This window comes from Equus przewalskii, chromosome 15 (assembly GCF_037783145.1).
Source record: "Equus przewalskii isolate Varuska chromosome 15, EquPr2, whole genome shotgun sequence".
Lineage (NCBI taxonomy): Eukaryota > Metazoa > Chordata > Mammalia > Perissodactyla > Equidae > Equus > Equus przewalskii.
In genome coordinates, this window is record NC_091845.1 from 83,547,402 (window position 1) to 83,560,021 (window position 12,620).

The 12,620-nt window shown below is 43.6% G+C and overlaps 1 protein-coding gene across 16 annotated transcripts in view; it reads left to right on the plus strand.

Moving 5' to 3' along the window:
- Window positions 1–591: 591 nt before the first annotated feature.
- HPS3 (HPS3 biogenesis of lysosomal organelles complex 2 subunit 1) overlaps window positions 592–12,620 on the plus strand; it is a 38,359-nt gene continuing 26,330 nt past the window's right edge. For 11 of the 16 annotated variants that reach the window (XR_011527209.1, XR_011527212.1, XR_011527211.1 and 8 more), the window contains exons 1-5: window positions 621–975; window positions 7,252–7,743; window positions 8,302–8,473; window positions 8,578–8,663; window positions 12,041–12,233. Coding sequence is in view for 6 of the 16 variants with exons in the window: in XM_070576294.1 (XP_070432395.1) it covers window positions 759–975; window positions 7,252–7,743; window positions 8,302–8,473; window positions 8,578–8,663; window positions 12,041–12,233 (1,160 nt within the window). In the remaining 10 variants the exon portion in view is untranslated. Of the gene's footprint in view, window positions 976–1,129; window positions 1,330–7,251; window positions 7,744–8,301; window positions 8,474–8,577; window positions 8,664–12,040; window positions 12,234–12,620 lie in introns of those variants that run through there. The other 5 variants (XR_011527217.1, XR_011527218.1, XM_070576298.1 and 2 more) reach the window with 2 other exon arrangements.

Below are 12,620 nucleotides of genomic sequence, written 5' to 3' on the forward strand. Positions count from 1 at the left end.
AGGGCTCAGACTAATCTTTGTCAAATACCTAGAGCACTAGATGATGTTCTCAGATTCTTTCATTCAGCACATATGCATATATTTTTTGCCCAGCACGTTCTAGGCGTTGCTCTTTCCAACTAAACCATTCTAGAATTTCCAGTATTTCTGAGCAACCCTTCGATGTGGTTAGCCCCGAGTTGAGCCAAGTGCCCCACACTTCAATTTTCTGCAGCCCTATCCTCCAGAAGCTCACGGGCTATTGGGGAGACAGGAGTAAAGTCCCTGAAGCAAATACGAAATGCTACAAGAGAGCAGACGGGCAGGTGTTAAAACGTCCTCCAGGGCCTAAACATCGCACCTGGCCCAAAGCGGTAACGTGAAAAGACCACGGAAAGGACACAGCGGTCCCTGCGGCCGCCAACCGCTGAGCACAGCGCAATCGCCAGTACTGGGCGGCCTGGTCCCAGGCTTTGGGATCGAGGGGCTCCCGGGCACAGGCGGGGCCGAGCGGGGCGGAGCGGGGGGCGGGGCGGGGCGGGGCGGGGCCGAGCGGGGCGGGGCGGGGCCACCGCTTCCCCCGCGTCTGTCTCGCCCCGGAGCGGCCTCTTTAAGAAGCCGGGCGGCGGGCTGGCCGGCTGGCGCTCACGTGACCCGCCCGGCGCAGTCGCTCGCGGAAGTGGCCCAGCCTCCGCAGCCGGCGCGGGGGCTCCGGGCGCCCCGCGGGGCGGGCAGGCTGGGGCGGGCACCGCCGGGCAGGCCCGCAGCCGCTCGCCGAGATGGTGCACCTGTACAACCTGCACCCGTTCGGGTCGCAGCAGGTGGTGCCCTGCAAGCTGGAGCCCGAGCGGTTCTGCGGCGGGGGGCGCGACGCGCTGTTCGTGGCGGCGGGCTGCAAGGTGGAGGCGTTCGCCGTGTCCGGCCAGGAGCTGTGCCAGCCGAGGTGCGCCTTCTCCACGCTGGGCCGGGTGCTGCGCCTGGCCTACAGCGAGGCCGGTGAGTAGCGGCGGGGCCCGGGGCCTCCTTCTAGAGGACCGAGCCCCCTGGGTGGCCGCTCGGGGTGGGAAGGGACCTCGTGCCTCCCAGAACGCCTCGGTTGGTCGCGCGGAGTCGGGCGGCGGACCGCAGCGGGAGCGCTGAGCTCTGCAGTTGTCGTGGCAACGCGGCTGTGCGCCTGCCTCTGGGGGCGGGGGACGCTGCCGGCACCCCCTGGGCTGGCGTCCCCGCCGGAGAGGCCCGGGCTTGGGTGGCTGGATTTCGCTCAACTCAGACACTGAAAGAAACAAACCTTTACTCTAGAAAACTTCAAACACGTACAGAAGTACAGAGAATAGGGCTCTGAACCCCCAGGTACTCCATGCTTCTACAGTTGTCCCAAATCATGGCCAGGCTTTTTCCATCTATACCTTTATTCACTTCTTGTTGATTTTTGAAAGCTTGCATTATTTGCTGATTTTTAAATCTATGTAAGCAGAACTCAGGTCTTGGACCTCACTCACTCACCCGGCGTAGCAGCATCCACTACTTTTCCCCCCAGAAATGCGAAGCAGTACCGAGAGGGTATTGTGTAGGTGTATCCGCATTTTAGAAAAATCCGGCATTTAAAAATAGGTACTTAAGACTACGGAAGGATCCACCATAGGAGTCTTTTAACTGCTTAAGGATACACTTAAAGTTCGATTCCAGCTTTTTAAGACGGGTGTAAAGGTGTAACTTGCAGTATTTACGGTGGAACCGCCGGTGCCTGAGGTACTGATGAAGTGGAGAGCAGGAACCGGGAGGATGGGGGATCACCGGCTAACCCCTCCTCTGTCCGCAGCTGGATGGGTGTGAGTTTATCGAAAGTTTTGAGTCTCAGTTTCTATTAAAAAAAAGTAAGTTAAATTACAAGATCAGTGATTTCCAGACATTGGGATTTTGTGGATCAGTAAATAACTGTGGGGCTGCCATACAGAGTACCTGACTATTTTGTCAAGTAAAGAGCTATAGATATATATTTTTTTTTTAAAGATTAGCACCTGAGCTAACATCTGTTGCTAATCTTTGTTTTTCTTCTTCTTCTCCCTGAAGTCCCCCAGTACGTAATTGTATATTCTAGTTCTAGGTCCTTCTGGTTGTGCTATGTGGGACTCCGCCTCAGCATGGCCTGATCAGTGGTGCCACATCTGCACCCAGGATCCAAACCAGTGAAACCCCAGGCTGCTGAAGCAGAGCATGTGAACTTAACCAGTCAGCCATGGGCCAGCCCCAAGATATATATTTTTAAAAATGAAAAGCCTGGCTACTTGCTATCACCATTACTTGGAAAAGAAAAAACAGCCCCAAACATTGGATGTCTTGGCTTTATGAGCAGCTTACTATGCTCTTGCTATTTTTTCTTTCTGACTAGTGAAGACATCAACAGGAGCCTGCACTGGTCCACAGACTTGTTTGAAAACCAGTTATTAGATATGTGAATTCTCTTTCAGCAGAAGATTCTGATTTTTTGGTATTTCTTATGAAATCCTTCGCAGTGATTTCACAATATCTGTAGTTCCCCTATCCCACCCCCATTTTAGGCACGGGAGTTCTCACCTTCAAGAGCTCTACTGAGTGGCAAACTCACTGGTTTCAGTTTCAGTGTGTGTATGTGTGTGAGAGAGAAACAGACCTTTATGTTTACATGATTTGCCCCATTCTTCCAAGTGGGTATTTATTCCAGAATTGGAAGTGGCAGGCATCTGTAAATGTCTAGCTTTCTTGTCTGTTGAGTGATGGTTCTGGGGACCCTTGGATGCCGCTGCTTGTGCATAAGAAGCACTTGGAGGAGCTTTAAAGTATATCAACACCTGGACCACATCCGCAGAGAAACTGTCAGTTTCCTCGGGTGTGGCCCAGCGTTGGGGTGAGTCTAAGGTTCACTCAGGGTTGAGAACCGCTGGCCTAGAGCCATACTGGCTGCTGCAGGCGGTGAATAGCATGGTAACCTCATTAACGAGGCCTTGAAAAACAAAGATGTTTTTATAATCCAGCTAGCGATCTTAAAGTTCAGGAGTCATGGGGTATGGCATTAGCATGGGTCGTATAGCTGAAGGGTAGCTTTCAGTCCTCGGCTTGAACTTCAGCCCCTGGGTGCAGCTTCTCTTAGTCTGCATGTAGGACTTCTCGCTATTCGATATCCAGATAAGTTGTCTTCACTTCTCAGCTTCTTCGTATTGGTGTCTTTCCTCCCACTCACGGTAACTTGGACCTGGGATTCCAGCTCGAAGCGCCCAGTGTCTTCCTGTGTAGCAAATCTCCCCCTGCCAGAAACAGGATGAGTCTGACAGCCACCATTTATATTTACCGTAAATGTTTTGCAGGTCCCTTACCCAAGCAGAAAACATGGTCCTCATCGCCCGTCCTTTAGCACAAGTGTATTAAACCAGCACTAGTTTGTCTGTCACCTCTCCACCAAGCCTTACCCTCCCTCAGTTTTTCTAAAGGCGTAAAACATATTTTAATGTATCATGTATTTTGTCTGCCTTCTGATGTCAAGTTTGTCATAGGAGTGCAGCCTTTTCCTTTATCTAGTGTTAGTGTTAACCAAGTTTATGGTCTTGCTACATAAAAGGAGTCTCAGCTTCAGAGTAAATATGAGAATGATTTTTTAATTTACTTAATGAAGATAGAGCTGTTGTAAATAAAATGTAAAGCCCTGGGCACACAGTGCTTTGAAAAGTTTAGTTCCTTTCTCTTATACAGGGCTGTAAGATCCATGGAATCCTCTAGATTTATATCTCCTTTGTAACATTTTGAGTGACAGCATTATTGGGGAATAGGCATTGGCTTTTGAGCTGAGATCCAGGTTTAAGTCCCAGCTCCATTATTTGTTGGCTGTGTTGCCTTAGGCAAGTTACTTAGCTTGTCTGAGCATCAGATTCCTGATCTAGAAAATGGAGAAGGAGATGATATCTTGTAGGTGTGTCCTGAGAATTACGTGAGAGAACTCTAGAGCACTGATCATAAGGCTTGTCAGGTAGACACACTTAGCACGTTCTATACATCTTTATAAAATGTTATTAATTTGAAAATGTACAAGACAGTATGGGCACAATCTACAGTTTGCAGATTATATATAAACAGTTGATATATAGACTTTATAAGTGAAATAGGCCTATATTTATAAATTCATGAATAAAAAGCTTTTCTTATAACTAAACAAATGTTCGTAGTTTTAAAATTCATTTACTAACTTGAATGTGATACCAAAGCACAGGCAACAAAAGAAAAAAATAAATAAATTGGACGTCTTCAAAAAAAACTTGTGTGCGTCAAAGGACACTATTGATACATTGAAAAGGCAAGCTGTAGAGTGGGAGAAAATATTTGCAAAGTGTGTATCTGTTAAGGGATTGATGTCCAGAATATATAAAGGACTTGTATAACTGAACAACGAAAAAAACAAGCCCATTCAAAAATGAGCAGAGGATTTGAATAGACGTTTCTTCAAATGGTCAAGAAGCATATGAAAAGATGCTCAACATCACTGATCATCAGGAAAATGCAAATCAAAACCAAAATTAGATACCACTTCATACCTGTTAGGATGGCTGTTATAAAAAAAGAAAATAAGCGTTGGTGAGATATGTGGAGAAATTGGAACCCTTGTGCACTGCTGGTGGGAATGTAAAATGGTCAAGCTGCTGTGGAAAACACAATGGCAGTTCCTCAAAAAATTAAAAATAGAATCACCATAAGCAATTTTCACTTCTGGGTATATACACAAAAGAATGGAAAGCAGGGGCTTGTGCAGATATTCATGACACCAATGTTCGCTGCAGCGTGACTTCCAATAGACGAGACGTGAACACAACCCGAGTGTCCATCGACAGATGAACAGACAAACAAAATGTGGGCTATACATACAGTAGAATATTATTCAGCCTTAAAAGGAAATGAACTTCTGACACATGCTACAACACAGTGAACCTTGAAGACGTTATGCCAGGTGAAAATAAGCTGGACAGAAAAGGACAAATATTGTATGATTCAATTTATGTGAGGTACTGTAGTGATCAAATTCATGGAGACAGCAGAATGGCGGTGGTTAGATTCTCGGGAGAAGGGGTGAGAAGTTATTGTTTAATGGATACAGAGTTTTGGGGAAGATGAAGTTCTGGAGAGGGGTGGTGGTGAGGTCCCACAACAATCTGAATGTCATTAATGCCATTGAATTAATTGCATGCTTAAAAATGGTGAATTTTATGTATATTTTCCATAATAGAAAAACTGAAAAAAAAATTTCATTTATCAAGGGAATTCTAGGAAAATAGAGGCCACAAGGCATCTTTTGACCCCAGCTCCATCCAGACTGCTTCTCTGGAACAGAGTGAGCAAACGCATGGAGCCTGAGGGTGTATTTAGGCATTCTACCAAGCTCTCAGGGAGAGAACCGGTGCAGGCTCCATCTCTGTGGCATCAGAGGGACCAGCATCACGAGATGCCTTTCTTGAAGTCTGGCTTGTTTTGGAGGAGGAGGGGACCTGGCCAGCCCAGTGAGTGTCTGCAGAAAGGAGCTGCACCTGCCTCCTTGCTCTGTCTGTATGTGGGAAGTCAGTGTGTTGACGGCAGTGTTTTCAATTTCAGTTCACTGGAAAAGGGCTTGTTTATCTAATAATGTTAGTAGGTAGTAGGTTCTATGTTTGGAAGACCTGTGACTTATCTCCCCTCCAGCTCACTCACAAAGTTGTAAAAATTAAAAATTTAAGTAAAAACCCCCACTAAACTAGAATATGTAAGAGTATGTTTATATAATTTGGAGGATGTAGGAAACTGTTTAAGGAAGTTAGGAAACTCAGAAGCCAAGAAGGAAAAGATTCATCTCTGACTGTGTAAAAATTGTATGGTAAAAGATGCCATAAGCAAAGTCAAAACTCAGATAATAGACTACCAAAAACAATTTGCTATTTATGGCCAACAAAAGATTAATAGCACTTTTGCCCAGAGAGCTGCTATTCCTTGATAAGAAAAACAAATCAAACAGCCTAATAAAAAGTGGGTAACTTGCAGAAGAGAAATTATACATAGCTGATAAACATACGAGAAAATATAAGCTCTAATAGCTGTGAGAGTCCGTGTTTCCCCCATCACATTGGGTCAGTGCCAGTGAGGATGTGGGGAAGCAGGCGTGTTCAAACAGTGCTGCTGGCAGCATGAGTTTTTCTTACGTAACTGTGATGGTAATCTGGCACCATCAGAATTTTCAAGGTACCTGCCCTTTGGCCCAACGTTCTCACTTTTGGTAATTTGTGCCATTGAAACAAACTCCCAGTAAATAAATACATAGATACAGGTCTATTTATTACAGCATTGAAGTATAGTGGCAAAAAGACCTGGAACTACGTGAACGTATATCAGTAGGGGAATTGTTGAATAAATTTGGCACCTGTATATCCAAGATATTATGCAGATATTGAAAAGGATGTTAGATATCCATATATTGACCTGGAGGGAAAGATTTATTCGTATTCTTAAAAGTTGCAGGTTGTGAAATATATTTAGTGTGATTCTATTTTGGTAAAAAAAAAAACAGACAAAATACCGCTCTAATCTCTGTTTATGTTTATATGAGAGAATGGTGTAGAAGACGCATCAGGCTGTGTGTTAACGTTGGCTCCCAGGGTCGGACTACAGGGGAGAGATCAGTATGCTTTTCATTTTGCAGCTCTTTACCACTTTAACTTCTCATAACAGAAAGTAATTACAAAATTACTTTGTAATTTAAAAAATCTAATAAAAGCAACAATTAAGGGAAAATTAATCTGGATTTAAATTTCATTTAGTATGTCCAGCTTTGTCCTATTTCTCAGAGTTTACATGAAGATGTGACTTGTGGGACGGGGAGGGGTCGTAGGATGAGTTGTGCTAACCTCCTCAGTTCCTTAATTTACACCTAATTTTAACCTCACACGAAGACTGCTGATGTCAGGAGAGCTTTGTTGGAGCTGTAGATTCAGAGCTACAGTAAACACTGAGCTAATGTGAGAAGTAAAATGTAAAACTTCTCTATCAGCTAATGAATAATTAATGGTCATCTTAAGACATTCAAATAGGCAGAAACTGTATTTCTTGAACCTAAATGCCTAATGTCAGTTAAAAATACACCCGAGATCCTGTTACGTAGGGTTTTATTCTAAGCAATCTTTAATTCAGCCATTCACATTAGGATTCATTAATAGTTCCTTTTCATGGCATAAGGTAAGTGATTATTTCTAATTACAAATTCTAAGTATAATCTTATTTCCTTCTCAGGGGACTATTTGGTAGCGATTGAAGAGAAAAACAAAGCTACGTTTCTGCGTGCGTATGTGAACTGGAGGAGTAAGAGGACTGAGAGCTCTCGAGTGTGCATCCGCCTGGTGGGGCACAAGGTGGAGGCGCCCTTCAGCCAGACCCTCAGAGACCAGATGTCTATTGTGGAAATGCCGCTTTCCGAGGCCCCCCTGTGCATTTCCTGTTGCCCTGCGAAAGGAGACCTTCTTGTTGGCTGCACAAATAAGTTAGTCCTGTTTAGTCTGAAGTATCAGATCATTAATGAGGACTTCTCAATAGTGGACTTTGAACGCTCTTTAATCATCCACATAGATAATATCACTCCTATTGAAATTTCTTTTTGTGTTGGATATGTTGCTGTCATGTCAGACTTAGAAGTCTTAATCGTAAAACTGGAGTCAGACCCTAAAAATGGAGAGAGCATTAGTCACTACTCACATGAGACCAACAAGCCAGTGAAACAGGCAGAAGGTAAATAATGAATTTAGCTTGCTTTCTTGTTTTAGGTATAAAGAAACCCCTTACTTCTGGCAATGTCTGAAGGGCTCTAGCATACATGTTGCCAAACCACATTATTTATAGATTTAGTCATTCCTAATACATGGGATTTGGGTTTATGGTCTGGCTGCCCGAGGCTTATTCTGTAGCATATAAATGTATTTCAGTGTATATTTGTTATAGAAACGATGGAACAGCTGCAGCTAGATGAGGAGTTTTTAGTCCCAGTTTTCGTATTTACTAGTTGAATGACCTTGAGTTGGGAATACCATCTCTGAGCTTCAATTTCCTCGTGTGTGTAATGGGAATGATAATAATATTCTGTTGCACTTTATCAGTTGTTTTGAGGAATAAATGAGTAAGTGCTAAGACTTTTCAAAACCATGGTGCCTTCTAAATATATGAGTGGTGTGTGTATAAATAAATAAAATTACTGCCTGTTTAATTGGTGGGGAGATGTTATGAAATCTAATTTTCATTCAAGTAGTACTTGGAGTTGTTAGACTCTTTTCTTAAATTTTATTTTTTAAGGCACCAGGAATGAAACTTTGCAGCTTGAGTCAGATGATTTTGTCATCTGCCAAAAGCCCATGGAACTCCTTGGGGAAAAAAGTGAACAGTCTGGAGTATCGGTTACGCTGGAGTCAACAGGATTAGCTGATGAAAAAATAAAATATTTCCACGTTCAGCACCTGCTCTATAGGTATTAGAAAGCTTTTTATTCACCAGCATTTAATATGTATTTACTTGGTTAAAGCGCATGGAAATTAGATCTCTCACTCTCTCTCTCTCTCTCTAAACTCATAGACGTTTTGCTCCTGATATCTCATCCTACGTCTTGTCTGATGACATCAAGTTGCATTCACTTCAGCTGCTACCCATTTATCAAACTGGTAAGTATGACAGTGCTATAGTGCGGTGAGGTGAACAGGCTCTGGGCTGGGAGGGGAGACCGATATGGGTGATGGGTTAGGTTCCTCCTCTGAGTTTCCCTGTGGCCTTGGACAAGCTCCTTAGCAAATACCTGTGAGCGCTAGAAAGGGAAGTCGTGTCTGCTAGGAGAAGCCATGGAGAGGAAGTGACAGACGAAACTCATTGCCCTTCTTGAAACGGTCACTAGGCCCAAAAAGGGAAATTGGAGCCCTGTTGTAGCTAGGGTTTATCTGGGTTCCAGCTGGGTACTGGGCAGAGCTGCTTGTGATGGCCTTGTGAGGAAGGTGGGAACATGTGGACTGAAGGGAAAGTCATTGAGAGCAGTGGTTTTCCACCGTGCCGCACAGTGGGCTTACTTGGATGCTTTAAAAATACTGATGCCCAGGCTCTGCATGCTGGAGACTCGGACTTAATTGGTCAACTATGGAGCCTGGGCATCAGTATTTTCTGAATGCTCCCCAGGAATCTAATGGGCAGCCAAGATTGAGAATCACCGTTGGGTTCTGTGCTTAGTCCTGGCCTGCTTAACATCTTTAGATGTTGCCTAGAGAAAGATAGAAACATTATTCGGATTAAGTGTGTTTATAACCTTTCTTTATTTTTTCTTTCTTTTAGTAAACATTTGTTGAGTACCCGCTGTGTTGGGTGCTGGGCTGAATACCAGGGAGCCAATAATGAGCAGAAGCAGGCAGAGTCGTTATACTCATGGGGCTTATTGTCTGGTGGGGGAGGCAGACATTAGTCAAATAATCACCAGCGGGAGTATACAGTTACATACTGTCATGAGTGCTCTGTGAGAGAAGATCCTGCCTTGAGAGCCTATAAGAAATCTCCTGACCTCATCCGGGGGCAGGGAAGGCTTCCTGAGAAAGAGGATCTGAAGAGTGCATGGGGCTGATTCGAGGATGGGGCTGGTGCAGAGGAAGCAGCAAAGGCGCTGTGGTGGAGGGAGAAGCTTCTGTTTGAGGAACTGAGAGAAGCCAGACTGAGGAGAGTGGAGCAAGGGAGGGGGTGTGAGACGAGGCTGGAGACCAGACAGCCCCACAGCCAGGTGAGGGGTTAACTGTATCCAGTGGCTTCCCCTAGCACTTGGAATAAAATCCCAGAGCCTTCCCGTGGCCTCCCTACCCCTAAGTCTGAGCTCATCTTGTCCCACTCACTCTGCTTACTGTTCTCCATGCATATGTCCTTTCTCTGTCCCTCGGACATGCCCTGTGCACTCATATCGAAGACCTGCTCAGATGCCTTCTCAGATCTTGCGTGACTGGTGTCTTCAAGTCATTCAACTCACAGCTCAGATGTCCCCTCACCACAAAGGAGTTCCCTGACCTCTCAATTTAACTGTCCCTTCTCCACACACTGCAGAGTTTGTTTATTCGCCACCCCAGTCCCCAACACAGAATGAATGCAGGTACCTTGTCTTATGCACTGTTGTGTCCCCAGAACCTAGAACAGTGGCTCTTGGTAGGTACCTGACAAATATTTACTTAGAGACAGATGAATGGGTAGGCAGTGCATTATGTGAGCTAGACCCTAATGGAGGAGTAGAATTTTTAGAAGATGGAGGTTTTGGTAAGATCTTACATAAGGGGAACCAACATGTGCCAGGTGTAAAATCATCATGTGTGTTTGGAGATTAGTGAGCAGTTCTGTCTGACCAGAGCACAGGGGTGTAGGGGAAAGAAGACGGAGAAGAAACTGGGCGGGTTGCTTTGTGCCAGTTGTGGAGAGTGCAGAAATGGACCTTCTGTTATTAATGGGTGTCCTTGAAGGTGTCAATCAGAGCTATACATTTTTTAAAAACTTTGATTATGAGACATTTCAAGCACATAGATGTGGAGAAAATAATAGTACAGCGAACCCCATGTAGCCGTCACACAGCTTCCGCAGTGTTCCTCGTGGCCACTCCCTGCCCCATGCCAAATTATTTTGATGCGGATGCCGGAGTTTATACCATTTCATCCATAAATATTTCAGCATGTGTTTCTCAAAGAAAAGGATTCTTTTATTTAAACAAACCCCAAATATCATTTTACATTTTAAAAAATTTCCTTGATATCATCAAACATCCAATCAGTGTTCAAATTTCCCTGATTGTCTAAAAATTTTTTTCTATAATTTGTTAGAATCACATTTCAAGTAGGGTTCATTCATTGCAATTGCTTGGTGTGTCTTTTGAGTCACTTTTAACATGTAGCTCTCCCTTCCTGTCTCTTTCTCTTTTCTTTGCAATTTAGTTAGCAAGAAACTGGACTATTACTGTAGAATTTCCCACACTCTAAGACTTGCTGATTGACTCCCTACGGGGTCATTTGTCATGTTCCTGTGCCCTCTGTGTCTCCCTCTGGTTTGGTAGTTAGATCTAAAGCTGCCCTGTTCACCGTGGTAGCCGTTAGCCACGTGTTGCTGTTGAACACTTGAATTGTGACTAGTCTGAATTGAGACAGGCAGTAAGTGCAAAATTCACACGAGATCTGGAAGACTTGGTACAGCAAAAAAGAATATAAATTATCTCAATATTTTTATTGATTGCTTGTTGAAATGGTAATCTTTTGGATATGTTGGGTTAATACAATAAATTATTAAAATTTTGGCTGTTTTTACTTTTTAAAAAGTGGTTACTAGGGAGCCAGCCCTGACGGCCTAGTGGTTAAAGTTCGGTGTGCTCTGCTTCGGCAGCCCAGGTTTGGTTCCCGGGTGTGGAACCACACTGTTTGTCTGTCAGTAGCCATGCTGTGGCAGTGGCTCACATAGAAGAACTAGAAGGACCTACAACTAGAATATACAATTATGTACTTGGGCTTTGGGGAGCAGAAAGGAAAAAAAAAGAGGAATATTGGCAACAGATGTTAGCTCAGGGCAAATCTTTCCCAGCAAAAAACAAATATGTATGCATATATAAAATGTTTAAAAAGTCATTACTAGAAGAACTTTAAATTACATCTGTGGCTCCCATTATATTTCTGTTGACAGTGCTGGTCTAGACAGGCTTGACCAGATGATGGTGGTGGTGGTGATGATTTTTTTAGTAACACAGCTAGCTTTGAGTTCTCTTGGAAGGTACACAGTATCTGGTTTACTCATTTTGTGATGTTAACAACCATTGATGATTATTATCTAGATCTGTTAATTTATTAGGGCTGCAAAATGGTGATATTCTAATTATATCACTCCTTTTTCATTTCTTACTGGCATTCGTCTATAAAGAGCAGCTTCATCTCAGCAGCTCCTTGGTTATCCACCAATAGACATTTTTTACATAGAAAAGTCAAGATACTGATTCTCTTTATTTACTGGTTTTGTGGTATTTATTTTTTTTTTTCACTTTCTCGTACAGGTTTTTTTACTTCTGATAGAAAAAATTCATCTCAGGAAAAAGAGTTGCTGAGTCTCTTTTGTTTTTTCTCCTTGCCTCATGTGGGCTATCTCTACATGGTTGTCAAATCTGTTGAATTAATGTCAGTCTACCAGTATCCCGAGAAGTCCCAGCAGGCAGTGCTCACGCCACAGTTCTTGCATGTCATCACAAGGTATGTTGCAGTGTCACCTGCTGGCCTCTGAGTCACTTATTTTTCTGTAAATTCTTGAGCTGCTCCCTAGATCTTTGAATGAGAGTTGTGTGAACCAGTATATAGCACTGTTACTGAATGATATACATCTGTTATTTTGTTTTTATGGTCTGTACCTGCCTTTTCAATGTGGAAGATTTAGATTCTGGTTCTGCCTTTGTTTTATTTTCTTAGACTGGATGGGGATCTTTGTAAGGAAGTGTAAGGTTCTTGAGGGGGGATTTTCATAAGGAATTCTAATAAAAAGTCAGTGGGGCCAACCAGGGCATTTGTTTAGATTTCTTTTTAGATTTCCTAATTTGTTTTCATTGCTGTTGTATCCTTTCTGAATGAGTTGAGATATTTCAT